At 40.6% G+C, this 20,314-nt stretch overlaps 1 protein-coding gene across 1 annotated transcript in view; it reads left to right on the forward strand.

Moving 5' to 3' along the window:
• The window catches only part of MOCOS (molybdenum cofactor sulfurase), a 351,791-nt gene that overhangs the window by 41,849 nt on the left and 289,628 nt on the right, over nt 1-20,314 (forward strand). Inside the window, exon 2 of the mRNA XM_030012223.1 lies at nt 9,296-9,392. Coding sequence (XP_029868083.1) covers nt 9,296-9,392 — 97 coding nt within the window. The remainder of the gene's footprint in view (nt 1-9,295; nt 9,393-20,314) is intronic.

Consider the following 20,314-nt stretch of genomic DNA (forward strand, 5'->3'; position numbering starts at 1 on the left):
TAGCTAGAGTACTTTCCCCTGAAAGATTTTCCTGCAGTGGCACAAAAGGAATTACTTTGTCCTCCGACAGTAGGTGATTTCCTCTGAGTTCTTCTCATTGGAGCTCCTGTGCCTGGCATGGAAAATTTAAATGTTCACCTTACAAAGGGGCTTGGGCCTGGCTCTGTTGTTTAGTAATGTGGGTCAGGGAAACCTGAGTGCCATTACCCACACCAGTAAATGCTTTATTTAGTTTAATACTACGTGAAACAGCGTAGCTTTCAGAGCTAAACAGCATTCATTGCGGTCTAGATATTTTAGATATGTCACATGAGAGGGAGCAGTCCCACTAGGGAAGATGACTAATGCTCCGTGGTTGACTACTGTATGGTATAATGGCTAGCAGTTGCCTAGAGCTGGACTCAGATCCCTTTAACAAGAGGATTGAATTTAACCCAGATGACCTACACCCAAATTTTCTAGCTGTTTCTGAAAGCGGAGGGCTGCCTCACATCCCCTCTCATTTTGTACAGAGCCCAGCCGATCAGGCAGGATCGGCAAGGCAGCACCTGGTTTGCAGATTACAGCTGCGCAGGGCATCACTGGCAGATTTGTGGGACCTTTGCCAATGAGAACTTGAGCACCTCTGGTTTTCAGGTGTCTTCAGGGTGAGTTGGCAACTTAAGCAGGATGTGCGGAGCTTCAGTTACGGCTGTAGATGCTCCTTAGGTAGCTTGGCAGACCCTTTTGTAGATTAAACAGCATCTAGACCTCAAGAGGCTTGCCCATTGGTGACACCAGCGAGGTTTAGGACATGCAACTACCTTTGCACATCTGGGCCATAGCCCCAGGGGTGGGTTGTGCCTTGCCAAGGTTGTGGGCGGTCATCCCGTCAGGGCAGGTTGACCCTGCATGCGTCACAGCTTATACCCTCTGCCCAGCTGCTCTTGGGGCCACGATGTGGTGCGTCTCTGGTCAGGGAGGCTTGAAACTAGGAAGAAAATACCGAAGCCATGCAGTGTTATCACTTAAGTTTCAGTCTTTCAAAGTTATGGTCATTGTAATTTGGTTGTATTTAATTAAGTGCCCGTACCCATGCTCCCATATATAAATCAGCCAACATCAGCCAACGTGGTAGACACTGCCGGTGAATAACATAACTCCTGACACGGTGGAGATTTTAATCTCCTATTTATCCTGCAGATCAAGGTCTCTGGCTTGGCTGTACAATGTATAACATGCAACAACAAAAACAATGGCTTTCTTCTCCAGGTAATGATGTGCAATACTTTGAACGATTTAAATTTATAGCTGTATTTTCAGCTTTGTCAGATGCATCCTATGCTTCAAAGACACATTCTCACATTTTACATTTTCCAGGGAAGTTTCTCGTCAGGCATGTTGGCCCCAGCACAGGCAAACCGTGATAGAGGGAGACCCAATGAGCTAACCAGGACTGAAAAAAAAGAAAGTGAAGGCAAACCCCTGACCCTAAAAACTGCTAATGGATGGGAAGAGGGAGTAGTTAGGCAAGAGCCCACTATTTGCACAACCCAATGCTGTGTGCACTTTGTGGCACGTGGGGAGGAACAGCTGAGCTGGGCAGCCTGGCTTTATCTGACTGTGTCCAAATAGACTTCAAACAAATCCCACACTTGTAAAAGCTGGCTCGACTTCCACTGATCTTAATAACAGCTACACGAGAACATCAAAAGAGCAGAATTTGGCCCCATGAAAGGCAAGAAATAACCCATTTATGGGTCTCATTGTAAGGTATTAGCAGTTTAAAATTACAGTCATTGTGTGGCACAAAGAACATTCTGAACAATCCATTCCCTTATGGATGTGATTTAAAATTAATTCATTCTTCCGCCTCACTCCATTATTGCCAGCAAACCAGTGATGTGGAATTACTTACTTCTAAGCCATATGGTCTTCTGAGGACAGATACCTCCTTAGCTTACTCTAATTAATACATTTCATGTATCAGAAGTTCACTCTGATTTTTAATTTTTTGTTAACTAAACTGAACAAACGGAAAAGTCGATTTAGCAATTAGAGGTTAGGGATGCTTTTTGTTGTTTTTCTCATTTCCTATTTACTTTAAAATCAAAGGGGCTTGCATCCTGGCATGTCAGTGCTTTCTAGCAAAGCATTAGATTATGTTGGAGAAGAGATCAAATGGTGTTAAAACCCTATTTTTTATTTTCATGCTTCTACCTAAAAATGTAATTCTTTAAAAGGATTTTTTGTGACAGAGTCACTTCTGCACATGACTGGGTGAAGAGCAAGGATCTAGACCTTGCTGACTCATTTAGCAGAGATTTCTTGATTTTATAACAGCTAAGGTTTTTGTTTTGTTTCTTTCCCTGCTGTTTTGTTTCCTGCTGTCAAGAATACAAAAAATGTAGCCCACTATGCTTTATCTAAGCTATACCCAGCTGAACAAAATAGAGGCAAGCATAGGAAGAGGGGCAAAATACTACCTTAGCAAGTTAATTTGTAACATTTTCAAAGACAAAATTCAGTGTCCTGAATTGAGGAACATTTAAAAATTATTTTCTGCAAAGTATTTTTATGTGAAAAATAATAAATCTATGTAATACTTGGGTGAAATTTGGTATTATAGTAATGGCCAGCAATACATCCTGTTAAAATATCAGTGAATGTGTAAACCAGATCAAATAGGCCCCACATGAATTCATATGTTCCCCTTCAAATGTATTTTTGCTACCTTTCCACTGTTTTATATCTCATTAACCGAGTACTGTTTCCATCTTCCCTTTTCTTTATCTATGTAATTGCCCTCTGTGGGAGTATATTGTTCCACAGAAGACCTTTCCCTGCCACTGGGCAGTAGTGACATCCCATTTTGAAGGTTATGCCAGCAATTAGAGGGGGAAAATGAGAGGTCCTATTGGAACTGCAAATGGACTACTAGTCTGGATTCCCTCCACCCCTTTTTTTGCCTTTAAAACAAAATCATTTTGATGTTTGTCTGTATCAGCTAGTTCTATAACAAAATGTAAACTGGAAGAAAAAACCTTCCATATAAAATCTGTTGATCTTCACTACCAATGAAAACTAAGACTCCTGAAAGCCCATGAGAAGTATGCAGAGGTCTGAGTGTGCAGACAGACATTTCGGACCTCTCCACAGTCCCACACCAATATTTATTCCCTTATTTATTTATTTTAAGGCAATCACTAATTCTGCACTCATGCAGAAAACCTTGAATCTGTGACCCAAGTGAAGATAGGAGAGGTTGCTTACCAGTCACTTTGTCTAACCTTGGCAATTGCACTGAAGAGGATTAAGAGCACCCACTCAGTCTGTTAATGCAAGTCATTCCTGCAACTCACAGCATCCTTCTCACAAGAAGGGGCTGCCGATATCACTCCTCCTAAGTCCCCAGCAGCTCTTCTGGTTAATCCCAGAGCCAAAAAATTCTCTCTTACTTCTGAATATGGATGCCCACAGAGAGAGTTAAAGGAACAGAAATAATGCAAGCTAAATTTGCATTGTACCTGATAAAGGCGTAACCTCCCGACATAGACATGACCCTATAACACATCCTCTTCCTTTCCTGCAAGCCCCGTGCAAAGATTTTACACCCTGTGCCTTTTGGCTATCATCCCTGCCTCTAATAATTCATTTTCCCATGAGGCCTAAGAGAATACTGATGAACTTAGTATTAAGAAAGAAAAGTGTAATATCAGAACCTGCAGGGAAAGAAATCATATACCTTAACGTGTGTTTGGATGCCCCAAATGATAGTAATTTGGTCATTCTGCTAAGCTGCATACATGTGCATATTTATATTTGTTAACATAATTCCCTTAGCTGTTTAAAGGTTATAGTCAGTGTTCCACATTTCCTTAAAGAATAATTTATTTCTAGCCTTGAGGCAGGCTGATGAAATAGCTGACAGCTTTCTGTATATCTGCAGCACACTTAGATCATAATCCCATTTTTAGGAAGCATCTGTACCAACCTCAGTATGTTCATAATGATGAAATAATTATGGTAGTATTAAAATTCATCCTTTGCCGGTAACAAGCTGCAGCAATCTTGAATGCTCCCTAGGCTAAGGTTCACAATCTGTTTAAATTGGCCTTTCATGGAACAAGTAAACAGCTTTAATTATCTGGGCAAATAATCAAAGTATTCTTAGATCTGGGGGTGAGGTTATATTAATCATATCCTACCTCTAGAGAAGGTCCAATTCTATCAAGCACTTCATGAAAGGACAGGAGTGCTTACTCCATTGTAACACTTGTTAGCCTTCACAGATTATGAAAATATTATGGGTATCATAATGTCAATTCTGTGAAGCTGCAGCTTCCTAATAACAAATTACTGAGGGTCAGTTTATACCAATCAGAAAAAAGTACTGAATATATAGGTGGACTACCTGCATTTATCACAAACAAGAGCTGCCACTGAATAATGTGCCTACGGCATACACATCTGTTATGCGTATCACATGCCAGAGGCAGGTAGAGCCCCAGTGTAACTGGTAAAGTAGCTTTGGACTTACCCCGAGTCATCTGAAAAAGAAAGAGGGCATTGCACCACTAAGATTAATAGTTGGGACTAAAAACCCTCTCTCAATTCTCCCCCTTCCCCAGTAAATCTGCCCCAGAACTCATTTGCACAATATTTAAGCAGAAGAAATGGCATTGGTCAACAGGTACTATACCAAACCTGAGATTTATTGAGGACTACATTTATAGTTTTGCCTTGTCACAGGCTTCCAAATATCTTGTGCAGTGCTGTATTTATTACATTACAGGTCTGCTATAGCTTTCCAGTTACTTCTATTATGTGAACACAGAGAAGAAATAAGGTAGAAATAAATATACTGTCACTTTTCCAGATGAATTGCTCAAAATGCTAAACTTGCCACCTGAAATTTATGGCACTGGGAACTAAATTACATAATAATATAAATTTGGCAACATGGCTTTTTTAACTTCATATATTGTAATATACTGCCTTGACAACATCCCTGTGGAGTTAAAACAATGACCATGTTGTTATATTACTTGTAACAACCTTGAAAGGAAATTAAGTGAAATGTAAATTCAGCGTGTTTGAATTAAGTTGATGATTTATTAGAAGATGCCTTTGTGATTGTTAATAAATGGCTTGGTGAAACCTCTGTTCCCCATCCCATTTTTTCTTGACTTCTTCCTTGGAGAGGCTGGGAGACAGAGATCCTTATTTCTTTTACTTTAGATTTTTCAAAGGACTTGTACTCTTTGTCAGAGACAGATCTTCAAAGTATTTCAGAGCTTATCTGAACAACTAAGAGAGAGTTGCTCCTTCACAGGCGCTTCGATCTCATTGCTTTCAATTGTGGGGGAAGACTACATGTGGAGATGGGAACAAGCATGGAGTTAGGAGGGTGTTGACCAGCCCTGGAGATGCACATCTTTGCCCTGTCAAGCTCTATAGACTACCTTTTCTTCCTAGATTTTCAAATGCATTTGCCACCCAGTAAAAGCTGCTTTTAGAAAACACTCCAGTGGTTAATTTGCAGCTGGATTCTTCTGCATACCCAACCCGACTGCAGGCACTGAACACTTATGAAAACCTAGCAGAAATGGCAGATTGTAGTAATTTAGCCTACATCCCTAGTGGAGCCAAAACAACTGATGACTATATCTACAGCACTCAACAAGAGTGGTCTCCAAAGTGGTCAGGAGCACAGCCCTCTCCATTTCAGGCTGCCCGTGTAAATGGCATCGCCTGCGGGGTACGTGTCCCCCGTGTGTCATGGGGGCACGTACAGCCTGTGATTCGAGTCAGACTGATGGGTCAGGTGCGTTGCTGGTCCGTGTGGCTGTTCTTGAGCTACTTTCAGCTTGACGGACAGTCAAACCCATGGAAGAAGGGCACCTGGGCACCTTTGAGCATCTGTGCTTTAGCCACGGATCAGAGGAACAGGAAGCAAAAAGCCCAAAGAGGGTCTGGGAGGCACATTCCCTCCTGGTGTGACCCTCATGTGCCAGAAACCTGGTGGGATAACAGCCACCTTCGGGAAGGCTGGGGTGTACAGGTAGTCCGCTCCAAAGAAGTGTGTGTGGATGGGCCCACTGCTTCTCTTTCCTCGTCTACCCCAGCTTAGGACCACAGCAACTCATGGACACGCGATGAGATGGGTCCCCTTCATACCACAGGGGCTGTGGTTGGGAAAGGCCTTACCCAGGCTTTCCAGGGCTGCCTTGTCCCCAGCTCCACTTCCATCAGCTATGGACCTGCAGCAGCACCACAGTGGCAACGGTTTCAGTCCAGAAAGAAAAATGAGTGAATTTTTGCAATGTCAAGAAGTCTATCCTGCGTTCTTAAGGTTTTCTCTGATCTTTTACTGCTAAATACCTGTTTTTTAATAAACATATGAACATATCTTAAATATGAACCAGAAGCGTTATTAGTTTTGGACAGAAAAATCTTAAGATCTAGCTCAAAACCCCAAAGAGGCAGAGTGCTTTATTTAGATAGGAAATCTCTCACAACAGGCCTTGTCTTATTAACTTAAGATGTGTTACGTGCTTCACGATGCTGCTAGTGTTTCATGATATTGCTTGTGTTTCATAAAGCATCAGTAGTTACGTGAGTGCATACAAATGTCTGCTCCAATTCCAAAAGACTTTCTACCTGTCACAGCTGCAGATTTTGAAAACTAACATTCAGAAGTCACAAAAACGGAGGGTAAATATATAAAGAAAAAACACCGTCTGATTTGATTTAGATTCTCATGATTTCAAAAACAATCTCATGACTGATTTAAATCTCGCCATTTGAATGCGTAGGGTTGGCACTTACTTGGGACCTGAACAAGGTGCCACACAGATCAATAGAGAAGAGACCTGGGAGTTAGAAGTAAGTTTGGTTCAAAGTGATGAGAACATAGATATTAGATTAGTAAAAAGTGCTGCATATGTCAGACGTGGAAAACAAAGACATTATATAGATTCTTTATCCTTCAGCTTCTTGCTTGTTCTAGTGATTTTCCTTTGCCCTGTACCAGTCCAACCTTACCGTGCTGTTGCTTCTTAGTCTTAAACAGTGAACTGTCCTGAAGCAGAGGGAATAAGGAAATTGAGCCCATCTATAACACATTTCAATAAAGCATGAAGGTGGTATTGGTTCTGTCACCTGCGGATTAAAGTAGCTGGTTTCGTTATAATTTGATAGCGTTTTGTTCTTGTTCTATTATTTCACCGTATTTTATTTAAAAGAAAAAGAATTGAAGATATTTAAAAATACATTGCCATTGTAGAAAAAGGCGATTACATTAGCTTTCTGCTGCTGTACTTCTGTCTCAATGTTAAAATTTCTCAATTTTAAAGTAGATTTTACTTTTCACTTAAGAAGCATGGGTATAGACTTTCCTTAAATCACCTGTGGATCCTCCTCCTTTTCTTTCTATGTTTGTATGTTGCCACCATAGGAAATTAGTCTCAGAACCAATGATGAAATGCCCATTTATTTCAGTGGGACAATAATGTCTCGCTTGGGTTTAATGTTTGCTGCCTGACATCCCAGAAGTGTCTAAATTTCTGCGAATGGACAAAGTGAAGCATTTCCTCTTTGAAGACTAAGCTGATGATTTGGTTTAGTACTTTAAGCCTCTTGAGAAATGCCATGAAGGGCCTTATTGAAAAGCCTCTTGAAATAAATGGCAAGACTGTCCCTTACATCACAGACTTGAGCCCAACCCTCACATCTGTTAGCAGCATCAGAAAGAGTGCTAGACCCAAATTTACAGAATTTGGTACTTCAGAACTCACTGCAGTGTATCTCCAGTTACCTGAGTCAATTTATTTCCTGTGGGACATATGAGAAGTTGAACCAAGCTATTGTCATTATCTATTCCTGTAAATTATTGATGTCTGAAGCGCCGATGCTTCAGGCTGTGGTTACAGTAAGCATTAAAGCTTCCTGCAGTATTATTTTTCTTACTGGCTCTTGTCCCATATGTTGGCCTCGTCCACTTCTAGAACAAATAGTGATGGGCTGTGATTGACAGATCATTGTTGTTTGTGTATATATGATTGTTTGTGTTCATTTCAGGAGTGTCAGAGAAAATGCAATGTTAATTATTGATTTCAAGCAGGAGAAGGCAATGCTTTCTTTTAAACAGCAAACATCTTTGCAGCTACAGTGAATTTTACTTCAAAAATTTGAAAGCGTGTGTTTACCTATTTGCACAAAGCCAGAAATGCTTTTGCTAGGATTCAGCAGCGTCCCTCCCACTCTTCTCTCTGCTGTTCCGTTGCCCAGAGAAAAGCAGCAGCTATGGCATTCTCTGCTGTTAGAGTCGAGCAGCGAGCAGTAGGTTTAAGCTGGCTCTCTAGGTCTGGAAGGAAGGAGCTGGATTTTGTTCTGCTGGGAGGAGAACGGCCACTGCAGATCAGGGAGGATCCTCCCTCTCACAAAAAAAACCCCAACAAAGCAGAGCAAAGATTTCAGAGCCTTTCTGAAATGTGCTGTTGACCTCATATGGCAACACCAGAGCTCTGACAGAGTGCATCAGTACTCTTCTGCGGGGTGGAAGACTGTGTGTCTGAGAAGCCTGAAAGCAGAGTAGTAAATAATTATTGTGTGTAAAGCTTCTGGGATGGATTACTCAACCCTATTTTCCCAAGGAATTTTATCACCTCCTGTCAAGGAGAACATATTACAGCAATCCAGGGCTCTGTGTGTCTGCAAACCCCTTCAATAGATGTAAATACTGAAACTTTGGGGATGGTAGGATATTGAGCAACCCATTTCATCCTGTTCACATCAAGAGTAATTAAGAGTGCTTGGATCTCAAAAGCTTGAGGTCTTCAGTGATTTATTTGAGGTCATACTGAAGCCCGTAGGTGAATTGATCCGTGACATTTTTATGAGGCTAAAGCTGGTGTTATGTTAGGCCGTCCTTTCCCTGGTAACCCATGCTCAGATGGCAGGGAGCTCCAGCCCCCGCCCAGCAAAGGATTTAAGCACAGGGTGGAGCATGAATATAAAGCCCATAAACACAGGGCTTAGTAATTCCACGGGGATTCAGATTACATGTGAGCTTTGCTGGAACGGGCATGTGATGGGATCTTCTCTCTGCTCCCTGGTTATGAATGAAAGGAGAGATATTTACCCTCCTGGGAGAAAGCATGAAATCAGCTCCACAGTGCTGATAATCTCCCTGGATGTTTTGAATGTTTTGGGGGAAGCAAGTTGTCCATGCACGTTCCTGAAGCCCCAGAGATGTCCTTGCAAATATGGCATTACTGACTGTCTGAGGCTCTCCATATTTTCTTGTTCGAAGCACATTGCTGCCAGGATGGTTTGGATCCTTCCCTTGGCATCACCCTGCCTCCTGCTCTCCCGCATCTCTGTGCCATCTATCCTGATCCAGAAACCCAGTGAGCTCTATCTGTGGGCTGCAGGGGAAGGGGGAACATTGCTGTGGAAGTAACAGCTCCTGACATTCAACTCGAGGAGTGGGAAATCTGCCACCACACCTTCTGCTAATACAGAGCAAGCTTTGAGACTTGAATTACACTCTCAGTCCTGAAAGTCAGGCTTGAGCATCCCACACAAATCTGACCTGGACTACCCCATGGTAACAGTACAGGAGGACATCTCGCGATGCAACCATATGCTGAGGTTGATGAAGTGGCTTGTGAGGCAGACTTCTCTCTAAGGAGAGTGGCAGATATCTTGAATGATGTCTGACAGTAGTCAGTTTTTAGTTTATTTATCTTGCAGAACACTCATTAAGTCATGTGTTCCTTTATTTGATGTAACGGAGCCAGCCTTTAACTCACGCTGATGATGCCAGCTGTCTGGATATGCTAGTCTCCTTTTTGACCACTATTTAAAATACTCCATGCTGTTCTTTTCCTTTCCTAACTTTCTCATCCTTGCTCCTGTATATGATTATAAAAAGAATTTCCTTCATCTTCTATTCATCTTTTAACTTACAAGAGCCAAATATACTTACAAGGATCCGGGTCTTTCAGCACTAAAAAGGGAAAAAAAAACCCAACAGATTATTATTTACTACTTTTCTCATATCAGAATTAAACTGTGCCTTGCCAGGCTTGCTTAGCTGGCACTAGGAAGATTAATACACCCACATTTGGCTTACTCAAGTTACAGACTGTTTACGCTAACAATTTGGAGAAAATGACACCAGTGGTCTCCAAGAAGTAAAGTGCCAACACAACAGATTTTAAAATCTGCAAGAAATAAAAAGATGGGCCTCAGTAAGAAATGAAAGCCTTGCATGCTGGATTAATAAAGAGGAAACTGTTCACGGTATATAAAATACAATGTGTGTCCAGGACCTGCTTGCTAATCCAAAGCTATACCGGAGCTAAAAAGTTTGGCTTTTTCCATTGCTAAGTATCTAGGAAACCCAGACACACTAGTGTATTAAAATGTTCCTTCAAAATGGCATTTCCTTGCATATATAAAGGTCCTTTTCTAATCAAATCTCCATTTAAATCCACATACTGCAAATGCTTCTGCACAAGCCTAATTCAACTTGTGTACCTAAATACTTGCAAGATTATGGCCTGAAAGGATATCTTTTCTAACCTTTTAGTCCTGACCTTGCATGAGTGAAGAGTGGGATTTTCAACCATGCTTAAGAAAGTAAGGTATGCAGTTCTCCTCGCTTCTCATACTGGGGGCCTGATCCCTAAAGATCTCTTAAAAATTCTGACCAGAATATTTGAAGGAGGAAAAGAGTGTCCACAACTGCAAGCCTGAAAACAAACAGTTTTTAGAGAAAGATGAATGTACTGAAGGAACCATCAAGAGAACAACGACTAACAAACAGTTGCGACTGCAAGACAGAGCAGACTTGAGTAAATAGCACAATTGTACATGCCAAGTACCCCAATGTAGAACATTTGTTTTTATATCCGCGTGGGGAGGGGAATGTGTAGTAAATGGCTTCCCCTCACTACCAACTGCTTACAGACCTCACACCGTATTTTCATCTAAATGACTATGGTCATTCCAATATTCTGTAAAGAATATGTCCTTTGTGCATGATGATACAACTAAAACAGGAGGATGCAAAGGATAGTTATAGAGTTAAAGATTTGTAGTAAGTTTTCATCAAAATCCCAATGACCAGTTTATCAATAGTGTCCATATCACTTACCCATGTTTCAACATGATTTTTGATTTATGGCCCAATCTTTAGCCCACTGGAGACAGTGAGAAGATTTTTACTGAGAACAACATGGGCGCAATCAAATGCTAACCTTCCAAATCAGAGGCTCAGTTGTTTCCCCAAAAAAGTTCCAATGGGGGGCAAAAATAACTTTCCTTCCAAATTCTCCTCTCAAGGCCACAAAAACCATAGGTACATGCAATAACATGCCATGAGCCTGTTTCCGAGATTTCTAAAAAAGTCATGGAAATCCATGCCTCTTCCAAAAAGCCACTGACAATTTTTGAACTGATCCAACCTGCTTTGGTAGCAATTATAGGCTTGAATCTGTTCGGGCTAGGGATGGAAACTTTCTCACAAAACCCTGTGACTTCCAGCTCTTTTGTGGTCTCAGTCATTTCTGAAAATTGCCTTCAGTTCCTCTCCATCGTGCTGTCCACAGAGCGACAGTGCAGCCTAGACTGGGTGTTAATGCCCCAGTGAAGCACTGCCCAGGCAGAGGTACCTGGGGAAAGGTAGTCCTTAAAACAAAACAAAAGAAAACAAAACCAGTTGTCTCTCATAACGGCACAAGCTGTGATGTTTGAATGATTACTGATAAGGTGAAATGGGATGGTGAGTGTGGTCCCTTAAAATCTGTTTTTCTCTGAGCAAGTCTAGTAAAGATCCGTAAAACATTGACATTATGTCCAAAAGCTGGCAGAGAAGCTCAACAGGGATATGTTAGCTGGAGCGAAGCCTTTAGCCACAGAAAAGCACTATATGAGACAACAGTTCCCTTTAGCGCGTTAGCTGGTCATGACAAATGATTCATAACAAGAAACTGAAATAAAAACATAGGTCTAAGCCTCTCCCTTGTGTGTTGAGGCCGTCATAAATTTTATGGAGAGAATATTTCCAATAAACTTTAATTCAAAAAAGAGCTGCTTTTACTAATTCTCTTCTTGCTGACCCAGATAACTCCATGCTGTATGAGGTGGTGGATCTTCACATGCCAACAATCTGTTCCTGACTTTACTTGCAGGAAACACTATCACCTAAACATACGTGGTGGATGGCCAAAAGATCTGAGGTGTGATTCTCCACATCGGCACACCTGAGCAGCAAGCGGAGTGCCCAGATGCTCTCACATCCATTGTGCAGCCTAGAGAATGCAAAGACAACAGAAAATGAGCTCTCTTCTCTTTTTGTTTAGCATCATCTGAGGAATGACAATTAACTCTACACAAATTAATAGTGACTGTTATTGATCCTAATCAAGACTGTGTCTTATGGAAATCAGCTACTGGCAGTTCCTAGATCAGTGGTGGTTTGCCTTAGAGGGAAGAAATGACACTTGGGACACCTGGGAGCTTGAAGCTTCTGCCACTCATCGGAGAAAAGACCTTGCTTCCAGGCGTGCTCCGTAGAGGGCTTTGGCAGAAGAAAAGCAGTATATTCTGACTGCAAATCTGACACGCTTGCTCCTGCATTAGAGCAGAACATGACTGTAGTTGCTTAAGCATGCCAGTATAACTTTTAAGAGAAGAGTCAAGAACTTTCTGCAATGAATTATTAGAACATTAAAGATTTGTGCACATGATTTTGAGCTATACCATGACATGATCAAAACCAAGATACCGAATGTCTTGAAACAGTAGTAGGAATGCATACCTGTCTGTTTAAACAATATTGAAGTGGAAGAGAAAATATTTAGAGAAAAACCCACGGCATCTGAATTTCAGCAGCATCTTCCTGAAATACAAAGTTGGAGAACAAAAGGAGGACTGAATTCAGAAAGTAAAATGGAATCTTCAAGTGCACTTTTGTTTGGAAAAATGGGAGCCTAAAATGCTCCTTCTTCTTCCCTTGATCTTTGTGCAGATCTTTGCATTGAAGTCTCTATCTGCTACCTTCACTAACAACAACAACAAAAAAATATACTGCTTTATTCTCCTAATATTCTGGTAGGGCTGGGCTCCATTGCACATAAACAAGACTTACTAACTTAGTTGCAGCTGTAAATTTTGCTCAGCGTCACTGAGAACATAACTTGAAGACAATGGAAGCTCTGTGGATATAACAGACATCTCAGTTTATTCCACAGAACCTCGATTTCCTTGGTTAGAACCCTCAGAAGCTGGTTGAGTTTACAAGACTGGCATTTAATACCCATAATATGAGTCATTATTTTGTAAGTATATTTTATACTTAAAATATAGAAATTGAGAGAAAATAAACATGAATGTCTCCCATCCCATGTTTGAGGTTTATTTTACAAGCACCTGTACTCTGAACTCCAGAGGAACAATCATACATACTTATATATGTAAATACAACATGAGTGAGCAGGGATGTTGGCACATTTGGATGGAAGTTCTGGGGAAGAGGTAATTAATCAATCTAATAAGCCCATACAATTTGTATCTTATCTCCCAAATTAAATTTGATTTATTACCTGGTTTAGATTTATTTAAACTTTGCCCTTTCCATTTGGTTTTTTCCTTCCTTCTTCAGTTTTCTTTTCTACTTCCTTCCTAAATAATCTCATAGCTAGCAGGTCTCCCACACCTTCATGGTTCTTGATGAACTAGCTTACGTTTTCCATCACCCTTTCAGTTGATTTATACGACAGTGTGCTCTCTCTAGAATCAAATCCTGACAACCACTTGCTCTGACAGCTCTACCTACAGTGCACATTTGATACCTTTTGAGTTTCAGTCAGCCATAAGATGTACAGTGAAAAGATGTTTGAGCAGTGAGGATGATAATGGATCAAAACAACACGCAAATACTATGTCAGCATAATATGAAAAGCAAGAGTGACATTATGCTACACTGTCGCTTTTACAAGTAAGAACTCATTGCTCTCACAGAGTTCCTCACTTTATTATGGGTGCCACATTTTTTGAAAGACAGACAAATTGAAGAAAATTTAGAGATAGCAAAGCATTAGTAAATGGTCTGGAAAATAAGAATGTACAAGGAAAAAATCAGAGTTGGGCATGTCCGGTCAAGAAATAAGGTGATCAAGGGGAGATGCAATTTCTACATTAAGCATGTTACAGTCATGGATGATTAATCTACAGAGGAAGATAAGAAGCCAAGGGCTTCAAGTGGAGGGGGGAAATGTAACTTTGATATCAGGGAAAACTTTCCAGTACAAAGCAAAACTGACAAAGAACAAACCGTCAGGAAAGACTGCGTAATTGCTATCATTACAGAAGCTCAAGGTCAGACGAGAGACCCTCATCTATCAGTTAAGGAGAACTAACTCATACCTGCCCTTTAGGAGAACGACCCCAAACCCCATCTTCTTCCCAAAGGTTCTCAATAATCCTCACAGGTAACCCGTCTTGAGTTTTTGTCTTAATGTAAGCCACAAGCTCTGTTTAGCATAGGATTAAGTGTTGGGATTTGTGAGGCTTAAAATAAATTAGAATATTCTCTCTATGGGTATGCAGGGACCAGTGAAATTCAGATAAATAGGAAACTCCATAAACACTCAAAAAGAACACTCAGCAGTTGATGAACATGCCCAATAGCAATTCCTGAAGCTGCTTAATGGGTTTTAACTACGGGCAGCCTACTTGATAGATCACACCTGACCACCCTCTGAGCTTTAATAAAATGCAGATGCCTGCGAGAATGTTATAAATGCTGCTGGTGTTCTCCTTTACCTTCCCAGCTCTGTGGGTCTGGCAGTAGGTTTTGACAGTTGTGTTGCTTGGATGAAAGTGTTGCTCTGGTTTTCCTTAGTATAGCAGCTACTCTTCTGGATAATGTTTGGTTTACTTTCCCCCTTCAGAAGGTAATAACTCTCTTCCTAATTATTTTTGTCCCTTGTTCATTATGACCTGACTTCAATGGTCTTATGGGAAAAGGGTAATACTGTCTTTATATGTGACTTCAAGTTTTCTGGTTCTGCTTAAGCTAAGTGATCCATGCTGTGTACTGTTGTCACACTTTTGTGGTTCAGATACAGCTTCTGAAAGAGGAATGGAGAGAAATGTGCTCCTATAGAAGCAAAATATACAGGTACAAATGTGATTCTAGCATTTAAATATATGTGACAAGTTACGAAGGACACAGACAGAGGGATTGTTTAATAGCTTTTGCATAAGTTATTCAGAGGATTCCAGATATTCCTTGTAATGTTATCTTTGTGCATTGAAAACTTGTTTACCAAAAAGCTAATCCAAACCAGGAGGGATGTGCTCTCATTTAAACTATGAACGGTTAGCTAGTTAGTACAAAGTCTTTCTAGCCCTGAAGTTTATCTCTGCATATGTCTTTCTGAACAGACAGAAGTCTGGCCTGTGTCAAGTTAAAGCAAAAGGCTATATGTATGCTGAGTGGTATGTAAAACTGTCCTGTCATCCTTTCATGCTAATATGGAAAAAAAAATCTCTCTGTCTAGCTTTTCGTTTTACTTGGGCTTGAAACTTTGAGTCAGACTACACAGGGTGTTTCAGGGCTATGTATTTACAACCAGCTACAGCAGGACAGAGCGTAAATTCTGTAAGGGTAGAAGAGAGTCACAAAATGTTAATGCCCCAAATATGTTATAGACCCCCCCTTCCAACTGAACCCTGCTGACCTTTTGAATGAAGGTAGGAGGAGCAGGGGTAAGACAGGTGATGAGGTTTGTGGTGAGTGGGAATGAATGTGGATTTGTCTAATCAGATGGCTGTGTGTTTCAGCTGCAGAGATATTTAAAAACAAGCTGCTAGAGGTTATGCAGAGAATTAACCATTTCAGAAATTGAATTAAGGGGTAAATCTTTCATGCTGAAGGAAGCATTTTTAGATTGCAAATGAATGGTTTGAATCTTACCTGTGGTGTTGTACATCATGTGCTCAGCCTCATCACCCCTCCAGTGCTCTGCCCACCCTTTCAGGGTTAAATGATACTGTACCTACTGCTGTGTCAGAGTTTAGTGCTGCAGGCAGGGTCAGCATATTTAGGACATAGTGCTGTTCACTGATAAGACATATGCTGTACACCTGCAAATGTACATCCATAAGTGAAGTGAAAAGTTAGCGTGATGGCAACTGTGTGCACACAAGACTCCCACAAACTGATCTATTTCTTCTCCAGAGAGAAAAAGGCAATTTCTTTTCAAAACTCTCAAATTTTCTGTTAGGTTTATGGGCTCTCTGAGATCTTTTCTGTTCCAATGTACTTTTATGAACTCCAAGGTCAAATCATGCAGGCTGAATTAGGTAACAGTGTCTAGAGAGAGGATGACTCAGTTTATTTGGGCGACACAATATGAGCTGCTCATAGTCCCAAGAGCTACTCTCAGCATGTCAGGGATTTGCAGGCAATATTTATGCTTGTCTGTTTTCTCTCATAGATTTTCATACTGGAAAAAAATTCTAAATCTTCACCTGGTTTATTTGGGGAGAGGGGTAGGATTTAAGCAGTTGTTAATAATGCCGGAGAGAGGTTTCTGTCTTCTGGAGGTGAAGTATTTCTTTTACTTATTGCTGATTTCTTAATGAGCATATCTGACGCATAACTCAATACTTCAACAGTCTCACAGCATCTCTCTTTTGAGTAGTGGGTGATGGAGACCATGGGATGGGAATTGGGGGTGATGCCAGGTTGCAGGAGTGGATCGTACCTTGTAGCAAGGCTCCCTTGAGTTCAGCCTTTCCAGGCAGATGATGCGGCCCCGGTGGGTGCACAGCAGCAGGGTGCCTCTCCCACAGCCCCAACCAGACTTCCCAGGCTGCTGTGCTGGGGGAGGCTGGCCTAGCTTCCAGGGAACTGGAAAAGAAGGTGGGCGTTAGTGCACGAGGAGGGTGGCATGCCGCCTTTGGGAGACGCGGCACTGCCCTGCGGCAGGGACACGGACGTAAGCCACCTTAGGTAATAAGCACATCAACTGCATTTGCTGTAAGCAGGGCCTCCTTTAAGAGGGAGGTAATCTGCTTTAATAGTGGCTAAAGCATTTTATCGCCTCTCTCGGGAGACAGACGTAAGCACATATTTTTCTTTTGTGGTTCATGGTTGCTAAATGCAGAGCAGACTTCAGCTGCCTTCTCGCTCGAGCCAACCTGGAACTTCCTTTTAACTGAACCTAACACAGTTAGAAGCTTGCTGACGTTTTTGTTAGGAGACAAGCATCCCAATAAATAATCTGGAGAGTTGCTCTATGATAGATTGAGTCACTGTTTTCTGAAAGAGGCCAAAGATCATCTAATTTATTCCATCTGGCTGTCTTTTAAACCCTTTAAAACTTAGGCTGCAAGAGAAAATATGCCTGATCGTGTCTCGGTTCTGAGCAAACAGTTTTGATTCCTGGAATTGGTTGCACCATTAAAGTATGTGATATATTTTTTTTTATGATGGGAACAGAAGAGGTGGAAGGGGGTGGAAAGGGGGGCATAAGTTTATTGTCATATATTTGGGTTTGTGTTTTTTAAACCAAGAAACGCATGTCTGTTGATGTGTATACACAAGTTATCTAGCCATAGGAGTAGGTGAAATGAGAAAGCCTGTTAATTCAATAGTTTATTTGCAAAAGCTTGTCAATGAGTCTTCAAATGTCCTTTTCCACTACTGACAGTCATTTTTCTTGTGCCTGCAGTCTGGTTTCCTTTTGTAAGGGGAGTTAGAGTCTCCGCCTGGCTTAAAATCTTTACATGTCATCAGTTAAACATCCTCTATCTCATGTATTTATTGTGGCCCTGTGATTGTCTTTACCTAAAAAGGTTTGTGTGTAGAACTGGATTTTTGTCAAAGAAACCCTTTATAAAAATTTTTCTGGACCCTTTCCTCAAACTTCTTTGGCCTGTCCCACATTTCCTCCAGTAACTTCTATGACCTTGATAGGTATATAATGAGGGGCTGCTTGTTTGTTTGTTTTTTAAAAAAAAAACAAACCACAGAACTGCACACCCCCCCCCCCCCCCCCCCCCCCCCCCGAAGTATCATGAGCTTTGGAAGCTTTTTCTTTGAGAAAGACATAAGTAGTCTGCCATGGTTGTGACATTCAAGTCTCTTACCACAACAACCAGTTCACATCCTCACATTCAGCTCCAATGGGGGTTTTCTAAATTCAGATATAACCAGCTACTTTCAGAGTGGAACCTTACCAAATAAAGAAGTTGGTCCTGTTTTCCATATTAGTCAACTCTATCGTGCTTTGTTTTCCTCTGGTAACCAGAATAATTTACTTAGACCTTTTAATTCTCTCCTGTTAGTTTATTTAGGAATATTAATTTAAAACTTCTCTTCATACACTTAGTGAAATGAATGCTTTAGTTTGATTTTCACAATTTTACAACTGAAATAACCATTATCATGAAAACAGTAGTTTGTGCTGCATTAATAACTGGTATCCTACATTAAACAGGAGGTAATGCAGTGGTATCTTATTGCCCCCTGCATCTGCCATGGAAAGCTGTAATCCTTTTCCGATAAGCAATTTCCACATTTTTAGGACATTGTGAGGGTGGTTTCTGAGCTACAGACAAACCTACACCCATTCTGAACTCCTTAGAAGGTAATAAGAAAACTGAGTTTTTAGTTCAAGATGAAACTCAATAAAAAAACCTGATAGACTCTGAGCTCTGAATGATGATGGCTGTTCTGTTAGTTTGACTTTTTGGCCTTCTGATCTGTGCAGTATGGTCAACTTCTCCCTACAGAAAATATGGGGGAATGGAACTGTTATCATTTTGTTCACTTTAGCTCCTGATTAAATGAACATAAAAATATAACATAAAAGCTAAGAAAGGCAGCTGCAGAACAGATATTATAAAATGTACAGGAAACATAATAAAAAAGAGAAACTGAATGCCTAATCATACCTTTACAGAATTAAAGGAGAACTTTAACTAGCAGAGCTAGCTCTCATTTTGTTCATTTTCTTACTATGGAAGTTAGGCAAAATGGATTTACTAGAACATGTCTGATGTACTTGCGATCAAAACCCTAGTAACTCATCTCTTAAAAAAAAAAAAAAAAAAAAGGTGGGGGATCTTTGCTAAATCACTGTTTTACAGGATTTACTGTCAGCTCTGTGGATCTTCACTTTTGCACTTCTTTCTCTCCTTGACTTACTGAAGAAATGGATATTTTGTGATAGTTTATCTCTTAACACTGGCAACGCAAACTGTACCATGTAACTTACATAGGTACATTTTCTAACTGTGTTTTAACTGGGGTAACATTTGCCTCCAGGCTTATAAACTCAATCAGCACTTCTTTCACTTGCAAAATGCATCGTAGGTACAGAATTGGATTTGTTTTACTCATGTGGTTAAAAATGCCATTCCCAAAACTTGAATAGATAAATTGTGTTGGCAAATACAGAAGGTATAAACTAAATTAAATGTATTGCCCACTTTACCTATGGATACAATAGTCTTCTGGAAACTAGCCATTTTAAAATCTAGGTTAGGGTTATGTTAGATTTTGTCCACTTCAATTGTCCAGTGACTTCTGAATAGATGTGTTATCCCCATAGGCTGTTTCATAATTGCATTTGCATCATGAAACTTAAAACACGTATGATCTGGCAAAAGGAAAGGAAATGAGAAAAATAGGAAGGAGTTGCTTTTTAAATACTGAAGCTTGAAGTATGTACCTTTAGCACTTTCCAAAACTGCAAAGTAGAATAAAACCAGGTTTTAAACAAACTGATTTATTATGCCAACAATACATCTGACCTAGTTGTAGAACTTTTCCTTTTCTTAATAGTTCTGCAGTGCCAAAACACCAGCAGAAGTCAGTAAAATGATTAAAGCATTCTCTCTAGATTTCAGGGGATGACTGAGGTATATTGCAGCTGTGATGGACAGGAATGATTTGTACCAGCTGTGATAAGCTTGATGTGAAACTGGCAGGCCACACTTTCATTGGCTGAAATAAACCATAAGAAAGATCTTTGACAATACTAGTGTGGTCCTGAATGAGAGAAAAGGATGTTTTTTCCCATCTTCTTAACAAAGGAGAATAATTTCTATGAAAGCTAGCAAAGAAATGTGGTATCTTAACCCCCCCCCCCCAAAAAAAAAAAAACAAAAACAAACCCAAAAAACTTTGGAACTGCACCATTTTAAATTAAGATTGCTTTCCCTCATGCCATGTAGGCATTTTAGACACTGAGAAATCTTCTCTTTCCTGTTATTGGCAGAGCTGCTGCAATGTCTAACACCATTT

This window comes from Aquila chrysaetos, chromosome 4, assembly GCF_900496995.4.
Source record: "Aquila chrysaetos chrysaetos chromosome 4, bAquChr1.4, whole genome shotgun sequence".
Taxonomy (NCBI): domain Eukaryota; kingdom Metazoa; phylum Chordata; class Aves; order Accipitriformes; family Accipitridae; genus Aquila; species Aquila chrysaetos.